General features: G+C 40.0%; 6 protein-coding genes across 6 annotated transcripts; 2 read left to right on the top strand and 4 right to left on the bottom strand.

Moving 5' to 3' along the window:
• Positions 1-1,560: 1,560 nt before the first annotated feature.
• Positions 1,561-2,385, bottom strand: ATC70_012436 (uncharacterized protein; the record flags this gene model as incomplete). Its single annotated transcript, XM_064831608.1, has 3 exons — positions 1,561-2,016; positions 2,073-2,159; positions 2,383-2,385. The coding sequence occupies 3 exons, from the start codon at positions 2,383-2,385 to the stop codon at positions 1,561-1,563; spliced, it is 546 nt and encodes a 181-aa protein (XP_064677888.1).
• Positions 2,386-3,095: 710 nt separating this feature from the next.
• On the top strand, positions 3,096-4,543 carry JAZF1 (Juxtaposed with another zinc finger protein 1; the record flags this gene model as incomplete). Its single annotated transcript, XM_064831607.1, has 7 exons — positions 3,096-3,238; positions 3,294-3,575; positions 3,888-3,969; positions 4,029-4,133; positions 4,188-4,343; positions 4,412-4,465; positions 4,526-4,543. 7 exons carry the CDS (start codon positions 3,096-3,098, stop codon positions 4,541-4,543), a joined length of 840 nt encoding a protein of 279 aa, XP_064677887.1.
• Positions 4,544-4,692: 149 nt separating this feature from the next.
• On the bottom strand, positions 4,693-5,754 carry ATC70_012434 (uncharacterized protein; the record flags this gene model as incomplete). The annotated part of the gene is made up of 1 exon (XM_064831606.1): positions 4,693-5,754. One exon carries the CDS (start codon positions 5,752-5,754, stop codon positions 4,693-4,695), a length of 1,062 nt encoding a protein of 353 aa, XP_064677886.1.
• Positions 5,755-11,389: 5,635 nt separating this feature from the next.
• On the bottom strand, positions 11,390-12,909 carry ucp10_2 (UBX domain-containing protein 10; the record flags this gene model as incomplete). The annotated part of the gene is made up of 8 exons (XM_064831605.1): positions 11,390-11,481; positions 11,553-11,640; positions 11,698-11,808; positions 11,868-12,188; positions 12,250-12,375; positions 12,432-12,566; positions 12,634-12,757; positions 12,815-12,909. The coding sequence occupies 8 exons, from the start codon at positions 12,907-12,909 to the stop codon at positions 11,390-11,392; spliced, it is 1,092 nt and encodes a 363-aa protein (XP_064677885.1).
• A 307-nt stretch (positions 12,910-13,216) lies between these two features.
• On the top strand, positions 13,217-14,132 carry ATC70_012432 (uncharacterized protein; the record flags this gene model as incomplete). Its single annotated transcript, XM_064831604.1, has 2 exons — positions 13,217-13,289; positions 13,354-14,132. The coding sequence occupies 2 exons, from the start codon at positions 13,217-13,219 to the stop codon at positions 14,130-14,132; spliced, it is 852 nt and encodes a 283-aa protein (XP_064677884.1).
• Positions 14,133-14,233: 101 nt separating this feature from the next.
• Positions 14,234-16,852, bottom strand: ATC70_012431 (uncharacterized protein; the record flags this gene model as incomplete). The annotated part of the gene is made up of 4 exons (XM_064831603.1): positions 14,234-15,633; positions 15,690-15,983; positions 16,050-16,185; positions 16,247-16,852. The coding sequence occupies 4 exons, from the start codon at positions 16,850-16,852 to the stop codon at positions 14,234-14,236; spliced, it is 2,436 nt and encodes an 811-aa protein (XP_064677883.1).
• Between the last annotated feature and the right edge of the window lie 1,972 nt (positions 16,853-18,824).

The following is an 18,824-nucleotide window of genomic DNA, read 5'->3' as shown; positions in this document are numbered from 1 at the left end:
CCCGCCAAATTCTATTTAAACGCAGAACAATTTTTTTGTCCAAGATTGGCCAAATTTTGCTTTTTTCGATTTGATTAAATCTTTATCCAAAGATTCGACTATATCAATTGTGATGGTCGCCGGATACTTCTTTAAGCTTTCTAAGAGTACTTTTCATTGCGCATCCAATGGTACCAAATAAAAGAAAATTTTTGAATGAACTTATTGAGTTATTCTTAAAAATACGAAATGATGTCTATGATAAAACTGTCGAGATTTTATATATAAAGGTTTCACAGACAAGGTTTCAGGGGTTGCTTTGGATTGAGAGGAGCATTTTGATCTAATATATACCATAGTAGAAGTCTTCATTTTCTTGGTCAAAGACGCGATCGTTTGATTTTCGGTGAAAACCATGAGGGGTACCTCATGCTTTTTGGTCGATTTTTGGCCATGTTTTTTGGGTCCTCAAAAAGTTGAGCAAAAGTGGCAGGAAGTTACTGCTACTCGAGTGCAATTGTTTGGCGTTATTCCGGTGGCTCAGAAAGGTCTAAATGTCAAGATATGAAGGCTCGAAAGATGTCAATTTTGATTATACTCCATGCATTTGCTTGTCAATAGGCGCATTCTTGTTATGATACAAAGGCGTAAAGTCATTGTATGCACTAATCTAGATTTAGAACATGCTATTACATTCAAGTATTCAGCTGAAAATATTAGGTCGAATGGCACTGTTATATCGCAAAATTAGAGCACAATGATACAGTTTAATAGTGAGCCGATGATGGCTGTAAGGATGCATCTAGCAAAAGCCATACCTTAAAATCAGCTCGAACATAGGTTATCTATAACTCGGTAGCTCGAATTATTAGGTGTTCCGTGTCCTATCCGTATATAAACAATCACAGCATCATTTGACAAAAAAAAAAAAGGTTTCCTCTCTAATTTCGTGTTCTTGTTATTGATGTATGCGTTACCTTGCAAGCATCTGTCTCAATAATAGCTCATGATACTTGTTATTGATGTATGCATTGCTTTGTTGGCATTTATATCTGTAAAAGTTCCGTATCACCGATGGTTTCGTTCCTGTTAGTGATATGTGCGTTGCTCTACTGGCCGCCGTTTCTTGATACACAGGTATACTTTTTGCTGGCATTGGGGTCTGGTTAGAGAGCAGAAGGTCCTACACCTTCATGTGGTTGCTCGTGAATAGAAGCGTTTTGCTTTAAAACAAAGAGGGGACTTTGGGTTGTTGTTGTGGTAGTTTAGGTTCTTGATCAATGCACACTCTTGGTACTAGACAATAGAATGAACTGAGGCCAAGAAATCAATTGCAAATAAAATATTAAGACCACCTTATGTGGTGTTTTGTTCGTTCTAACACGCTTGTGTTATGATTTTCGTCGCCACTCTCGAGATGTTAATCAAACCGCTTTCTTCATTTCCCAATCTAAACCACTGTCTAGAGACTAATGCACAGTTGAGTTGAATGTATCGATTTTTATTCTTTCTTTGTTTGTTATATATATTAATGATAACATTATTTCTACAGCCATTTTGCAACAAGCATGTGTATGCAATTTAGACCTTGAAACCACGAGAAGCACGCTTACCACGAGCACGTTCAAACTTACGACCCTTGGAACGGACGAAAGGCTTCTTGTTCTTATGGGGACCCATACCGAAATGCTTGACAGACTCACGAGAGTTCTTGGCACCACGGACGAGGATAGTGTTAGCACCAGTAGGAGCACGGAGGGCCAATTGATCCAAGGTCAAGACCTCACCACCAGCCTTCAAGATACGAGCCTTGGCAGTCTTGGTGAAGTGAAGAGCAGCGACAGAGAGCTTGGGAAGATCCAAGAGACGAGAGTCATCAGTGACGGAACCGACAACGACAACGGTCTTACCCTCCTTGTTGTTCTTGACAATGCGAGAGACAGTGACGGGAGGACGGTTGACACGAGACATAAAGAGACGCTTCAAGACAACCTTGTTGAAGTTGGCATCAGTACGACGAGCGAGGAAACGGTAAAGCTAAGCTGTAGTTAGTATCAACTCTTTGTATAACGGACAAGCAAAAAGAAACTCACCTTGACGAGCAAAGCCAAGTAGACATTGTCAGACTTAGGAGCAGTACGGTTAGAGTTCTTGACGTGGTGTTTCTTGAGATCGATACCCTAATGATTGCATGGTATTAGTCGTCTGGTGAAGTCCTGTATAATGGCCATGTCTATATCTCTCGCTCTTTCAATGAACCCAAATAATTCACAATCATGCATCCTTATCCCCACTCCTGCCAGCATCCATCTAAAATTCTAACATCCATCCCATATCTATCCATTGATTCCATTTCACCTAATGTCTCCATTTCTCCCGTAGTGTATGTGTTGGATGCATTACCATTTTTTATATCTAGCAACCGGTCGTTAGGCTGTGTCCAAGAAGAGAGAATCTTTAAATGGATTACAAGTTTGAGGCTTCTTGTTCATTTCCATCACACACCACACTCCTGCCTCTCGATCGCCCAACCTCCAACGCTTGATTTCGGTCCGGACGGACATTGGAAGTGCACTAAGATGTGTGATCAACATTGGAAGCATGGGGATGTTGTTTACTCAGAAAGAGACTCGTTGCCAATGTAGTAGAGTATCATCACATGTATTAAATCTAGTAGTGAGCATTCGATGATACGCTTGTTTTGCGATTATGCGTGAAATTGCATGTTTAACTATTGAGTCGCTTTCAATTGTAACATCTTCGGACATTGCAAATTGAAATCTGTACTTGAATCAGAGGCAAGAGCATTATTGAGCCAGGGCAACCTGTCAAAAGGGCATTCATTATTGTACTGTTTAATGCATGCTATCAAAAATGACATTGGCAGTGGTGCTCCAGCTTAGAAACTGTTGCCACTCTAAAAATGGCTCAAACGTCATGAAAAGCACCTAAATGCAACGTCGCAAAGGTAAGAAAATCATGCCATATTCACATCAAACTGCATTGGTTTCATCACCAGCGGTGACCGTTGATGGGGGTTTGATTTACATTCATAAACAATAACGGTGTGAACAACCTTTTTCTTACTCTTTGTTCCATTTCCACCAGATACAAGCATGTCTGTTATTCGATCTCTTGCCGCTCGATCCCTTCGCCAAACACCAGCCTTATGTCATGTTACATTGCGTGCTGCTCCTGCCGTCAGTTTGCAAACAATGGCTCGCCGTACATATGCTGCTTCTGCTTCCGATGCCACAGTGTAAGTCATGCTTACCACATCACGTCCATCCTAAAAGACTAATGCCAGCTGCTAGACCTCCAGCAGTTGAAGCGCCTAAGAGTGAAAAGGCATTGCCACCACCTGCTTCGCAAGATCCTCGTTTGGAGATGCTGTATGCCACGATGCCTTTTGTAGCTCAATATGGCTGGTCCATGGAGAGTTTAATACACGGCGCTCGCTCTTTGGGCTATCCCTCTGTGGCTCATGGTATGTTTCCCGGTGGAGAAGCTGGTTTGATTGATGCCTATCTCACTGAACAACGCAAACAATTCGCTCAATTGGCAAAGGAAAAGTATATTAGTGGCGATTTACAAAAGTAAGTGTTTAGACAGTAGTCTTTTTTCTTTGTCTCTGAACCGCGCACCACACCTGCCTCGAAAGTTGTGCTCAACATTGGACATCTTGCAGTAACCAGCAACGCACACAACACGAGTATCAGCTGAATTCAGGGCTCTAAGACTGTGATTTATGCAACAGACATGGTGTATACGTCAGAACTGATAGTGGAGCCCTCAGTGTTAAACGCAAGATGGACTTGTGTGGATCAGGACATACTGATGCGCGGCTTCAAGCCATAGAGATAGAGGACATCTGAACAGGGACACTCATTTTTTTTTTGCGAATATAGCCTATCTATGAATGAGAGAGTTCAAATTTTGACATCACTTCGTTTGGATATGAACAAACCCTATATCCAAAAGTGGCCCGAGGTAAGAAAATTATGCATCCTCACAAGCCGAAATCCAACAAGGAGCTAAACAAGATATAGGCACTTGCCATCATGGCACGTCCATCCAATGTTGCCATGTCATTAAAGCATTTGGGAGATATTGCTGATGATATTTGGTACTATGCAGGTGATAGAAGTCCCGACGTAGGTCCATCTGATAGCAAATCAATGGCAAATTGCTAATTAGTCTGGCTGTAGATGAACTGGTACACAAAACGTGCTTCTCTAGCTGCTGTTTATAGTACAGCCGATCTTTATATGACCAAAGATTCCAGTCCTAATTATGCCGAGACTGAGCGATTCTTGAAAAGAAGATTAGATGAAGCAGCCTGGGTCGGTTCCTCTGCACGTCAGGTACAGTTTTTGTTGTTGTTGTTTACATCTTCCACCGAAATAGTTGAAATTAATCTGTATATTTTTAGCTGAGTACTATGTTGACATTTGGTGCCAAGAGTATGCTAAGCGCTTTAGCCAATGTAAGTTATATAAGCGTACAGACGAATTGCAAGTGAATTTAATCCTTTGTTGTTAAATAGCGCGGAGGCAGATTTTAAATTAGGACATATATATATATATATATTATTATTATATTTTACAATAGTGATGTATGGGTATGTTATATAATGAAATGCGTATAAACAAGTATGCAGTGTATAATTTGAATTAAGGAGAGAAGCAAGAATAAAAAAAGGGTGGGATTATACTAGATTAAGCTGTCGACATTTTCACTAGAGTTGGTATCTGTTAATGCCTTTTGAATAAGCCATTCGGATGTTGCATCTAGAGTGAAATCAAACCAAGCCCTTGAGGTTGTTTTTGATATGCCAATGTAGCTCACCAAGTGACAGAAGGTATCAATTTCCGGCCTCTCCTTTGTGGTGGACACCAGCTTCTTTACAAGATACTCTGACGAGCTTGAAAATAGACCAGACCAAGTGCAAGCTTCGTTGTTACTATTGTTGTCATGCCAAAAGCACCAAACAGTTTGAATCATCATAATCAAGCTATTTGCTAGATTGCGAGCGATAAATGTCATGCCGTGCTCCAAGGCGTACCAAAATCGATGCTGGATCTGTATCACAGAGTTGCGAAGCACACTGTTGTTGGTGCAACTGATTTTCTGCTGTTCTGGTTGTTTCTCCAAGGAGGGCTTCATCAAGCAGAGCACTTTCCCATCTTCAATTGCCATGACAGTGAATTCAAACGTTTCATCGTCGATAAATCGCACACAAAATGTAGCAATGACATTGTATTTAGTCGCTTGTTTCAGTCCAGCACAAAATTGTTGCACATCGTCTGAATGGATATATCGCATCATGGGCTGGCCAACTGCCAGTATCGTGTTTTGCTCATCCGATTGAAATACGGCATCAATGGTACCATACATTGTTAACCGAGTGATAGCCACTTGACTATATTTCTGACGACTGGCAGTATACATGTGATTCAGTTCGGTCATATCGGTGCAGATGATGGTTGTGGTTGTTGGCTTTGCAGAGGTTTTATCATTGTTCACATGCTGACAAATTTCTAGCACCTTCTCGTTGACGGTGGATACAAGGCGTGTGGGTGCTGAAGGAGAGATGTCTTTTTGTAACGGCTGCCAAATGTCATCTAATGATTGTCCGACTGGATTAAACCCTAATAGAGTGATGATATCGCCTGTAGCATGAGTGACAGTTGTCTGTTCATTCACAGTGATCCAGGCCATGGATCTTAAAGGGCAGTTTGTGGTAGAATGAGTATGTTGATCTTGTTGGCGCATTTTGGGGGGGAAAAGAAGAACAAAAAAAGAACATTGAAATGTCCGTAAAACTTAAGGGTTTTTATACATATATGCGGAAATGTCGGTTTCGCAAAAAGATAAATGGCTTTAACCATAAAGTGATTGGCCCGTTTGTCATTGGATTGTCATCAATTACTGGAACAATCATCAAAATTGGAGCATGTGCCGTTTGTTCAATAGCTTTTTCTGGTGAAATCTATAAATCAAATGGCTGCAATGCCTCTTGGCTTATTGTCGAAAGACGCTACAAGTCAAACTACGAGCCATATCGACACAAAGTCAACTTTAAATATCGCCATCACATGCAAAGGACTCTTGGGCATCTGCCCTGTGAAAATGTCCATGATCTCCCATTAATACGTAGCCATAAACAGCCTCTGTCTCACGAGTGCTACATTTAGCAATCGATTTGTTGCTACGAGTGAATTGTGCATGACAGCTGTAAAATACAGAGATGTAAAGAGCATGGCTATCATGATTTATGCCCTCAACTCTAGTAAGACATTTCGATTTTGTTGGGGCGACATTTCATGTAACATTTGGAAATGAAATCAACCTGCTTTTTACCATCAAGTTGTTACTTTGAACTCATCACCTCATTCTAATCTCAATGCAAGGATTATACTGTTTGTCTATTTAGTAAGGTGTGTTGTTGGCAGCTGATGCAATGACATCTGTGTATGTATAAACACACAAAAAAAAAAAAAAAAAAAAAAAAAAAAAAAAAATGGGGTATTAAGGTTCAAATGCGCTCACATTTTAGGCAAGCTAGGGTTACCTGATACCGGGTGCTTATTGGTTTCAACATTGTTTGACCAAGTTGATGTGAACATTATTGTATGATGTGCAAGTACACTATTTTTGGTATATTTTATCGGCCCAGTATCCCTCAGTTGAATTCAACATTAAGGATAAGGAGAAAAGTACACGCAACGATAACCTCTGCTTTGAACATCTTGCTCAAGTCCTTTAGAGCTGGATTGAAGCATTATCCATGACCAGATTGAATTCTTTTGTGTCATTTTTATCAAGAACATCCATAACGTTAGACACTAAGGCAAAGAAATGTTTACTGGTAGTTTTCACTCTTAATAAACTACTGTTTTCTACCAAAGGAAGAGAGAAAATGAACCTGCTTCTGCCACTTTTGCTACACGATTTATTACTATAATAGTAAAAATAAGAAATCGTCTCCATACTCTTAATTGTTTGGATATAACTGGATGTTGAAAAACCGAGACATACAAAATTAAAGCACGTATTAAACTAGTTGAGATGAAATAACATCGATCTCATATTAATTTTACGTCAATGCCATTTGTCTCTTGTTGGATAATGGAGATGGGTAAAATAGCCTTAGCCAGACTTACTCTTGTATAATAATAAGTCAGTGCCTATTTAAGGAATTGCCAAAATACCATTAAAATATGTTTGAGACATAATGGAGCATTGTAGTAAACAAACCATTAAATTATACGAGTGTTTATGTTTCGGATGGCTCTCTATCTTCGCTTCGCTTCGGTGAGAACCAATCTACGCAGCGGTAGCTCACGCTATCGATTGCCTTGGCATATCTTATCAAAATACTGCTACTTTCATTTTGGCCCTCCACTTGCACTTAAAATCCTTCATATTATCTGTGGATCTGATTCTTATGTGATGCTCTACATCCATATACACGTAGTTACTTCATATATAGGCAAGTAGCATACTGGTATCTCCCCTTTTTAGTCCTTAGTGTCTCTGATACAGCGAAATCTGAGTGCATTTGAACTGCGTTTTCTTGCGTTCAAGGCCGTTTTAGATCGTCAGAATAGTACCAAACAATTGCTCTCATCTGGCAGTTACTTTCTGACACCTTTGCTCAACTTTTTGGGGACCAAAAAAAAAGATGGCCAAAAATCGACCAAAAAGCATGAGGTACCCCTCATGGTTTTCATCGAAATCCAAATGATCGTATTTTTTACCTTGATAATGAAGGCTTTTACTAAGGCATATATTAATTCAAAATGATGCTATCGATCTAACGTAACTCCTGAAATCGTCTTTGTGAGACCTTGATATGTAAAATCTCGACTTTTTGGCCAGAAACCTCTTTTCACATTTTCGTGAATTGCTCAATAGGTTTACTCAAAACATTTACATTACTTGATACCATTGGATGCGCCTTAAAAAGTACTCCAGGAAAGCTTAAGGAAGCATGGGATGATCATCATATTTTACTTAGTCGAATCTGCAAAAATAGTTTAATCGAGTCGAAAATCATCAATATTTGGCCAATCTAAAGTAGACTAAGAATTTGAGGTGAAATTAATTTTAGAGGTTTGTAGCAAAAGAATGCTGTAAGGTAAATGTAAGTCGGCCCCGTTTTTTGTATATTTGTGGGCAGGAGAAAAAGATTACTTTATTTAAAAAGATTATGTGGCGTTATTTGCAAAATCTACTTTTTCTTTTTTCTTTCGTATCTCATCTATATAATCAAAGAGCAAAAGCTCATTAAACACCTGGTGAATGCTCATAACAAAGGTGATTACGTTGGTATGCCCCCCCCGCAACGAGATACTTTGTATCGGATTGCGCATTGTAATCTTTAGTCCTGGTTTTGACCCGAGGCCTTGTGGAAGAAACGTCATCTAAGCATATGCTCCCAATTTATTTACTTTATTGCCAGCATTTTGTTACGGACGGCATACTGATGCGTTTCGCTGCCTAGCTTGTAGATATAGAGTACGTTCCTTTCAGTAAGTATTTCTATTTAGTATTTAGTGTAAATAAAGAACTAAATTATGGCTTTGACCCAACACTGTGTGGAAGATGATAACCAAGAAATCTAGGCCTAAAGAAGATAATTCAAGGTGAAGTGTTATGCATATAAAAGAAATAGGAGTCTATAACTTGATATAATGGCTAACAGTTATGGTAGTCGAGTATCTTATCAACCCTGCGAATTTACGAATAATTAGTATTTGTACTTGATAATAGTAAAAATAGTTGAGTAATGAGGTTCCCAGTTCTTGATTCATTTGAATAACACAAGTGATAAGCTTTCGCTATTTCTCAATGGTCGATTCAAGAGAAAGGCAATATAAAATATGCCTTGTGGATGGATAAAAAAATACAGCTAGAAATTAAAAATATTGCCCTGTATAATAAAGACACACTGTAACCCTAATAATATACATATATATGAAGATACTATTGAGTAGTTTTAATTATTCATTTCTGAATAAATACGTTTATCTTTTATTATCATATTATATACCCTCTTTTTACATCAAGGTCGGATAGGCTCCTTAAAACGAGTTTTTGATTCATCCACACCTTTCTCGGTTTTATCAATACGTACTGTATTAGCCAAGGGCCCGCGGCAGCGCGAGCCGTTTGAACGTAGGTCGATTTCCACCGAAGCGAAGCGTAGGTCAGGAAACCACACGAAGCGTCGAAAGGCTCGTATGATTAATGATTTTACAACCAATTAACAAAAACCATTTTTGATTTTACCGTCTTTCCTCTGCTCAATGCTTTCAACGTTTTATTTGAACGAAGACCCGGAGCCTCAGAGATTTAGTCAACGGCTGCGATCGAGACAACAAAACGAACGTACTCGACCATTGAGAAGACCACGTCGTAATAGAAACCTAGGTGACATATTGTTTGAAATATTAAAGAAGGTGGAATTGATGTTTATTTGTTCCAAAGTTGATATTACTGATAACACCCAGTTCAATGAAACTGACCATCTCTTTGAGTCAAATGCTGATTATGATTCAAATTCCCCTACTTAATGCAGACATGTTATGCAGCCCATGAATCGCCAATGTCCAGACTGACGTTATTAAATATAGAATGTAAGAAAATAGCATGATTAACAATAGTGTTATGATTTGCTACCTACTTTCTATATGCTTCAAAAGCATTTATTACTGTATTGCCTTCATGATTAGATGGACATTGAATTTGCTAGCCGGTCCCACCAGCCAAAATTAATTTCACCTCAGATTCTTAGTCTACTTTAGATTGGCCAAATATTGATGATTTTCGACTCGATTAAACTATTTTTGCAGATTCGACTAAGTAAAATATGATGATCATCCCATGCTTCCTTAAGCTGCCCCTGGTGGTAGGGCGAAGTGGTAAAACTCCCGTATGCCAACGGGAGGATCCCGGTTCAAATCCTGGTGAACGCAAGTTGTTTGATTTTTTTTGGCGTAGTACTGATGTCCTCGTTTGGTGTTTTGTGCTCTTATCCATGATCTATATTTTGACGATTTCCGCAAGACTGTATTGGCTCTAGGTGTCGCACCTTATTAGTAGTAGATTTCTTTCCCAACTTAATTCAAAAAATATCTTATTCCCCTTCTTTGCAGACATTGGGTCCACCAACAGTCTTTTCTTTCCCTCAGCATGACATTTTAAGGACTTTAAATAAAACTTGGAGCTCGACTCCCCTACAAAAAAAAAAAAAAAATGCTTCCTTAAGCTGGTCCCTGGTGGTAGGGCGAAGTGGTAGAACTCCCGTATGCCAACGGGAGGATCCCGGTTCAAATCCTGGTGAACGCAAGTTGTTTGATTTTTTTGACGTAGTACTGATGTCCTCGTTTGGTGTTTTGTGCTCTTATCCATGATCTATATTTTGACGATTTCCGCAAGACTGTACTGGCTCTAGGAGTCGCACCTTATTAGTAGTAGATTTCTTTCCCAACTTAGTTCAAAAAATATCTTATTCCCCTTCTTTGCAGACATTGGGTCCACCAACAGTCTTTTCTATCACTCAGTATGACATTTAAAGGACTTTAAATAAAACCTGGAGCTCGACTCCCCTACAAAAAAAAAAAAAAAAAAAAAAAAAAATGCTTCCTTAAGCTTTCCTGGAGTACTTTTTAAGGCGCATCCAATGGTATCAAGTAATGTAAATGTTTTGAGTAAACCTATTAAGCAATTCACGAAAATGTGAAAAGAGGTTTCTGGCCAAAAAGTCGAGATTTTACATATCAAGGTCTCACAAAGACGATTTCAGGAGTTACGTTAGATCGATAGCATCATTTTGAATTAATATATGCCATAGTAAAAGCCTTCATTAACAAGGTGAAAAATACGATCATTTGGATTTCGATGAAAACCATGAGGGGTACCTCATGGTTTTTGGTCGAATGTATCCATGTTTCTTGGGTCTGCTGTTGTATCTGTAGATGCAATATTAACAGGAAAGCTTCAAAAGCAACCAGATACGATAACTAATTGATTCAAACACATCTTTTTTATACGAAATCATTATCGCCAAACCATCAATACATCTTATTGTTAAATAAGTCAATACATCGAATCCTGTATATTCAATATCAACCATTGTAAAGGATCCGATCATCTGTTCAGTCAGGATGATACGATTCACAACCCATCACCGTTATTCACAAGCACAAACTTTCATAGCCAACCATATATAGTTCACTTCTTGTTGAATCTTGCGTCCGAGCATAGACAATGAGTAACAATGTAAATCATGATCAGACTACCGCTGGGTTACAGCTTTTTTGAGGTTATTCATAATTGAAGAAGATTAGGATGGAAACAATGCTAGAAGTATAAAATCGTTGAGGCAATTTCGGAAAACCTTTTATGTATACTTGTAAAAGGGGACTGTATAGATGATAGTAGAATATGGGTCAACGTAATAGCCGTTGGAGGGTGGCGTAGGATATACATTATCTATGCATACATGCAGATTAGTGTTCAACGACGTATAGAATGCCAGTGCTTTTTGTTGTTGTATACTTTACTATGATAACCATTATTGTATTCAATACCATTTATGCTACTAAATGCTTTGTTGTTGTTGTTGTTGTCGCTGTTGTTGTATCCGAGATACTATAGGGATAGATTTAGACATTGCCCATTCATATGTCCTTATACACACTACTGTACCGGCATACTAGTACTGTTTATTTGATAGTTGCAGCGGTTATTGTAATGATTGTTGCAGGGATATTGACGATAGCAAACACGAATGACCTTGTCCTTGTAAAGAGCACCGTTCTATGTCGCACTGGAGCTTAGAGCACATGCAACTCATTCATGCAAACTGACATACATACCTCTGAATCAATAGCCTCTTTGGTCTCCTTTTCGCCTTGGTACTTTAAAAACGCAAACACCTTCTTATACGTGTGGCGATACACAGGCTTACGGATCAGGTGAATATCCAGAATATGGCCATATTTTGTAAACTTGATAAACAAATCCTCCTCGTTGATGGACTCGGGCAAGTTGCCAATAAAGATGGTATGTTTATCCAAGCGACAAGTGGTACCACAGACGCCATACACATTATCATTGTTCAGATAAGCTGCCCACTCTACAAACCATTGCTGATGGGAGCGTTCATTCATGATGTTCTTCTGGGGAAACTTCAACTTCTAAACGTGTCGTGTGAGAGAGAGATATGAACGTCGCTATTATCTATAAATGACAGCTTACCGTGTATGCTCTGATGGCATCATCCCTGAACTTGAACTTGATGATGATGGAATGGAATTTGCCATGAGGCTGCAGTATATTCATATCCTCAATCTCGCCGTATTCAGACAAGATGTTGGCCACATGCTGTGAGCGTCATAGTGAGTCAACGGGTATAGCCGCTCTTTTTTATTTGCACCTACCTTCTTACTGAATGGCTGGTTCAACGAGATCAAACAGATGGAGCGATTGACTCTAGCAGGCTCACATCGAATACGTCTACCATGGATGGAAGTCTTGGGTGCCTCCCTCAATGCTTGTTTACAATCATCGACCGCCTACAGACCATGCCATGTGAAAAATGATTAATGAGTGAATCTCTCGATATATTACATAAGCATATACCTCATATTGGACAAATGCGTAGGGTCGTTCCAACCAATCCTTGAATACTTTGACACTCATGATAGGGCCCCATTTGAGGAAATGCTCGTAAACACTTGTCTTTAGATCAGCATCTTTTAAATCTCTGTTTAAGCTGCTTGAGATATGAGTAGATGTTGCCCAAGGATTCTGTCCAACATACCTTGCTACAAAGACACAGGCTGCAGGATTTTCTTTCTTTTGACTATCACTGCTTACGCCGTGGTTTTCTGGTATCTGGAAAGGCACTACAGACATGATTTTACAATGCTGAAAGAATGAAGGCGAAAAAAGAAAGAAGAGCAGAGAAAAAAATAGCTCTGATGTGTTGTTTTTCATAGAGACAATCCTGCTTTTTCTTTTTTTTTTTTTTTCGTATGATTGACATTTTGATATATTATGATCTGCTTACACACACACACACACAGAGTGTAGACAGGCAGAGAAATCTGGGTGCCAAATGAACCAACTTACTTCATGAGACGCAAAAACAAAAAAAAAAAAAAAAAAAAAAAAAAAAAGAAAAAGAAAATTTTCAACATCTCCTTTCTACCGTAATTAAAGAATGGAAAGCAAGAGAGAATTACCAACGAGACACAATTTCTTAACAGAAGCTGTGCAGAGCTACTTGGAATCAAGTAAGTCTGGCACCACCGTACACACATCAGGCCATTCATCGCTTTCATTTACCAAAAATCGTAGAGAATGCAACAACGGGGCCCACATTCGACATGAGAACAATCCTCACTGTAACTTCAGACGCTTCATCCATACAGCACTTTGAATACCATGAAAACCCAGCACAGGAGCCACCATCCATCATTGAACACATGCCTCACGTCAAGGTGATAGAGCCCATCATAAGCGCTAAAAAGACTAAGAAGGCCGTCATCGTAGACGACGATATCATAGACGACGAATACTACCTGAAAAGACACCGCAGACATGAATTGGATGAAAAAAAGCAGAAAAACCGAGAGAAGGAACGGCTAAAACACGGATACTACCAGCAAAAGCAGCTGGTGGAACGCATCAAAACCATGGACAAGAATCTGTTACGGTCCATTGTATCATCGATTCGACATAGAACGCACAAAAACGAAGACATGAGCGAGGAGGAAGAGGAGAAATATCTAGAGGATTTACATACAAGCTTACTGAGAGAGGCACAAGAGCATTTAGACAGATACGAGACACTGGGCATAGGAAAGAGTGAGGAGGAGCCAGATCAAGCGGCCGCCATGGATCAGACGCCAACTATATCAGATGAATTTACACAAGCGCTCAAGACAGAAGAGAAGCTACAGAGACAAAGGCAAATACGATCATTCTCTGGGCGTGCTGTATTCACTGGTGCTGTAGCCAGTGCAAGAGGATCTCGCCGTTCAACACGTAATATCATAGCATTTGGACAGTTACTGCCACCATTTGAAATTGTAGAATTTGAATTACCAAAGGCGTGGCTAGAGAATAAAAACTGAAAACAGAAAGAAAGGAGAGAGTGATGCTTTTTATTACACATGATATGGAAAAAAAAAAAAAAAAGATATATACACAAAATTATGATTTGTACAAAAGGGATTTAAACAACGAGATGATGGACATTGCCTGATTCTTTGATGATTTGCTTGGCATCCAAGCTGATTCCAGGACACTGGCTGATGTTGAGGGTGTTCAAGCGGCCCCATTCCAGAATGGCTTTGATACAAATGTCTGTAATGCGCACGCAGCCTCTCAGATTCAAGGAATTCATGGAATCAAAGGAGCCGGATTTCAGCAGAGCCCTTATGGAGACATCAGACACTGCAGCACCGCAGAAGCTGGCATCCAGTTCTTGCAAATGAGGCAAGGAGATGAGACCTTCAATGGCATTGTCAGACAGAGCACAGCAAAAACTAAGAGACAGATTTTGCAGTTGAGGTGCAGCGGATACCAGGTGAGAAATGGCTTGATCTGTCAGGAAACTGCAGTCGGTGAGGTTGAGATACTTGAGTCGAGGAAACTGAGTGTCGGCCCACTTGACAAATCCTTGATCTGTGATACGAGTGCAACGTTGTATATTGAGTGATTCTAATGTGTTGCTGCAGAATTCCGCTAAATGGCCCATGGTCATATCCGATAACTTTTTACAATAAGAGAGCGAGAGTTCCTTGAGCTCTGGAAATCCACGCGTCTGCTTTTCATCCAACATTTTGAAAATGCCGATATCGCTGATCTTTCTGCAGTTGGACAAATCGAGCCGGGTCAATTGAGGACAGCTTGCTGCTAACAGTGCCAAGCTCTTGTCTGTCAACAGCCAACATGAGTTGAGATCCAAGGTTTCCAAGCTGGGTAGCTGTTCAATCAGTCGCTTGAATCCGTCGTCTGTAATGTAAAAGCACTGCGATAAATTCAGCTCCTTGATGCGAGCACCACCACCACCATCCTCACTTGCAACCAATGCCATGATGTGATCCAAGGCAGTGTCTGTGATACGTTTGTTGAGATGACTGAGATCGACGTGTTGCATCACTGCATCACTCTTTTGCACAAATTCTCGGCACTTTTTGGAGACAGCAGAGAATTGAAGGATGGAGCTGAAATCCAAGCAGTTGATGATGCGGCTCAGTACGACTTGATTGAGCAGCTCAAATCTACCGTCGCCCGCATACTCAGGAGGCTTCATGGTGGTGTCTTGTTGGTCTGCAGTGCTGATGACGGCATTCCCTTTCAATTTGGATTCTTTGACTGGCTCCTTGATGTTGCGATTGGCAAGTGCCACCAGGTTAGGATCAGACCAGATAGCTACACTGCCTCGTCTTCTTCTGGTTTCTGTGGTTTTCAGCACATTGGCAGTGGTCGGTGGTAGCAGAGTTGGATCTTGGTCACTGGTGGTGCTGCATACTGAGTCCAATGTGATAGGAGGTGTTGCATAGGCGACAGTGGATGAAATGCCGTCGAGTGGTGTATCCGTGGGCGATTCAGGCGGTATGGCAGGTGTTGCTTAAAGTAGGGCACTCAGTCTCTTAAACTGCCAATATGACACACGCTGTGCTTACCTGTTTCTGCGTCCACCTTGGTCAGCAACGATGCCTTGAGTCTCAGATCATTCAGCGAATTTTCAGCCATCATCCTGAAGTGCTTTTGTAATTCAGGAAAACGACTGATAACATCAATGAAATCACACTTGTTCAGCACATACAACTCGATTGTGGTTACAGCTCGGGCATCAGCAGCACGTGGTGCGTTCAAAAGAACTGCTATGTCTCCAAAGTAATCACCTGCGGATAAACGTGCAATTGGGGTCAAAGGGTCTGATGTGGCTGTGTCCATATTAGCCACTTCCACTGTGCCTATCACAGAGCATGTTATTAGGATCCAGATTTCACACTGACATGCTGGACCCAACAATAGCTTACCACTGATGATAAAAAACAGCTCTTTTCCCTGATCTCCTCTCTTTAGAATCAAGTCGTTTGGCGAGTAATGACGGGGTTCCACTTTGAGTGATATCAAGTGCAGAAACTCCTCTGGACAGCTCTGGAAATAAGGAATCTAACGAGAAATATCTAAGTACGCTTTGGGAAACGTCATTATTATGTGTGATATGCCTTACCTTTTGCAACAGATTACGAGCGCTTGTCAGATCTTCAATGTTGCGTTCAGTCAATGGCTTATGGCTGACTTTATCGGCCACACTCAAGTTTTTGCTCTTGTTCAACATGGTCAGTCTCTCTTCGGCTTCAAATCGAAGTATCTTCTCGACTTCTGGATACAATGGCAGGATGGTCTTGACTTCATCGGCTGTGAGGGCTGCAACGATGCATTTGGTGCTTGCAATGACTGTGGCTGTACGAGGCATAGAGTACAGGATACCAATTTCACCAAAGCAAGAGCCTTTGGGCAATGTTGCATAGATACGTTCGAAATCAGCGCTGCAGACATCCACAGACCCTCGCAGCAGAAAGAACATGGCTTTGGCCTGTTCGCCTTCAACGATAATCACATCGCGCGGACCATATGTTCGAAGATGCATGCAACAGGCAAGTCTCTCTAGAAAGCTCTCGTTGTTTGTGCGCTGAAATAAGGAGTGTTGTCTAAGAGATTGCAGTAATTCAGGTGGAATGGAACGATTGTCTGAAAACTCCATCGACGAAGTGGATGATGAAGCAGAAGAAGAAGCAGCAGAAGCGGCGGAATTGGTGGATGAGGTTGGCCACATTGTTTCTTTTTGTATGTCAATCATGTTGTGTATATACAAAGAAATTGGAAAAAATAAATAAAATGGAAAGAAAAGGTGTTAAATCCCAAGGCTACTTTTTTTACGCATTTTTTCACTCTTCCATCAAAGTAGGTGAAACCCTAAAAAAAAAAATGCATCAGCAACAAACCGGAGTTGTGGGTTCGTTATTAAGCAAACCTCTCTTGTCTGGTTAACTGGCTCATTCTTCCTTGTCATTGCTGTTTCCATGACAACGAACCCTTGCAGTAGCATCTACATCTCATGTATCTTGATGGAATTGCACAGTTAGATCGACCTCGATCTAAAAAGATAATCAACAGCTGGTGTTTTGTTGGGTTCAGAAATTACCTTTCGATACAAATCATGTACGGAGAGCTGTGGATGAAATGCCAAGATGTGCATGTGCTATCCACTCTTTCAAATGGTTGTCAATGAATACCCATTGCTAGTTGGTATTCATTCTTCTCATTATTTTCAGCTGAGAGCCGTCTTGTATGGGTAATCTGATGTGTACATATCGCAATGATACGTAATATACACACATCACACAAGATCATGGATGAAACATCTCACTCAGTAGCATGATAAAATTCTGATTACCAAGATATCGATTTTAAATTCATGTGTCATTCCCGAGATTTATAACAAATATTCTCTTGATACACTGGTAATCTAATTGAGGTTCATCTTGATAGCCAATATAAGTATTTCACTTTGATTAGACGTAGAGGCTGGTTGTCATGAAGTGAGTGCCCCTATCAGATAGATCTATCAAAGTCTCAAGTTCCGATTATACAGATGATGGGCTCTTTCAACTGAGGATCCTGTTTAATCTACAATGACTTTATGCGTGCCATTGTTGTCACACATCTGGATACATCATTAACAAGATAATGAGCAATTTTTATCAAAAAAGAAGCATTACACACAAGCTGCACCCATTATTTACAAAAAATCAATGAAATTGGCCATAAGAACACTTTGAACAGCGTGTTTGATTCAAGCACTTTGTTTCTAGATGAAATTGATGTGTCAACTAGAAATTGACGTGCCACTGTGTACAAATTACTCGTATGCACCACATTTAGGCGCTGGTTGTGAGCTGTAGTGCGTCTTTGCATATACATTTGATTACTGATAGCCCTCTGATGGAAGCAGATCAATGATGTTGTGCTCTTACAAAAGGTTGAGTCAATGGTAAAACTGCGGCTTTGTAATCACTCGATGGGCGTACCACAATGGTCTTTAACCTTTACAAAATTGCGCTGTAATTGGAAGAGAACCTCAAGCATACAATCTAAACATACTCCTTATTATAAGCAATGCTATCACTGTGACACTGAAAAGCAAACAAGGGCAGTGTTGCATTGTTGTGCTACATTCAGAGTTTAAAATTCAATACGCTGATTATGCATAGCAACTAGTTGTCAAGATGGTGGATATACACTTTTGAGTGAATGCAACCATGAAGCCATCTAGACCATTTTTTTTCTTGCAGTCCAAATTTCAAGATGATTTGCAATTAGGGAAATCATAATAAGCTGATGAAACCTCACGTTGTATAGTCAATCACTATAAATAATATTGCAAGTTTGTCAAGAAGAAAAAGTATGTTAATAGGTTTGTATGTAAACGCATTTCACTTGATTACGCCTTTCTAACGCAACAAAACCATCTCACAGTAGTACACCAAAAATTAAATCAATTTGGATGGAGAACGATGAATTGATTCAAGGTCATGCTTCTTAAGCGAATGAATGACTACATACATTAGCTTTACAATGCCTTCATCTTGATGATTCATGGCAGTGTACTAATGTTTAGCAAGTCAATAATCCCCTCGTTATCTTGCTGCCTGTACTATACAACATAGATAGAGGTACACACATACACACACGCACACACAAAAATGCTCTTATATGCAGTGAATTGCATATAGACGCTATGCATT

This window comes from Mucor velutinosus (assembly GCF_035048745.1).
Source record: "Mucor velutinosus strain NIH1002 chromosome Unknown tig00001569, whole genome shotgun sequence".
NCBI lineage: Eukaryota > Fungi > Mucoromycota > Mucoromycetes > Mucorales > Mucoraceae > Mucor > Mucor velutinosus.
The sequence above is the reverse complement of the archived record's forward strand: the minus strand, read 5'-3'. Positions and strand labels throughout refer to the sequence as shown.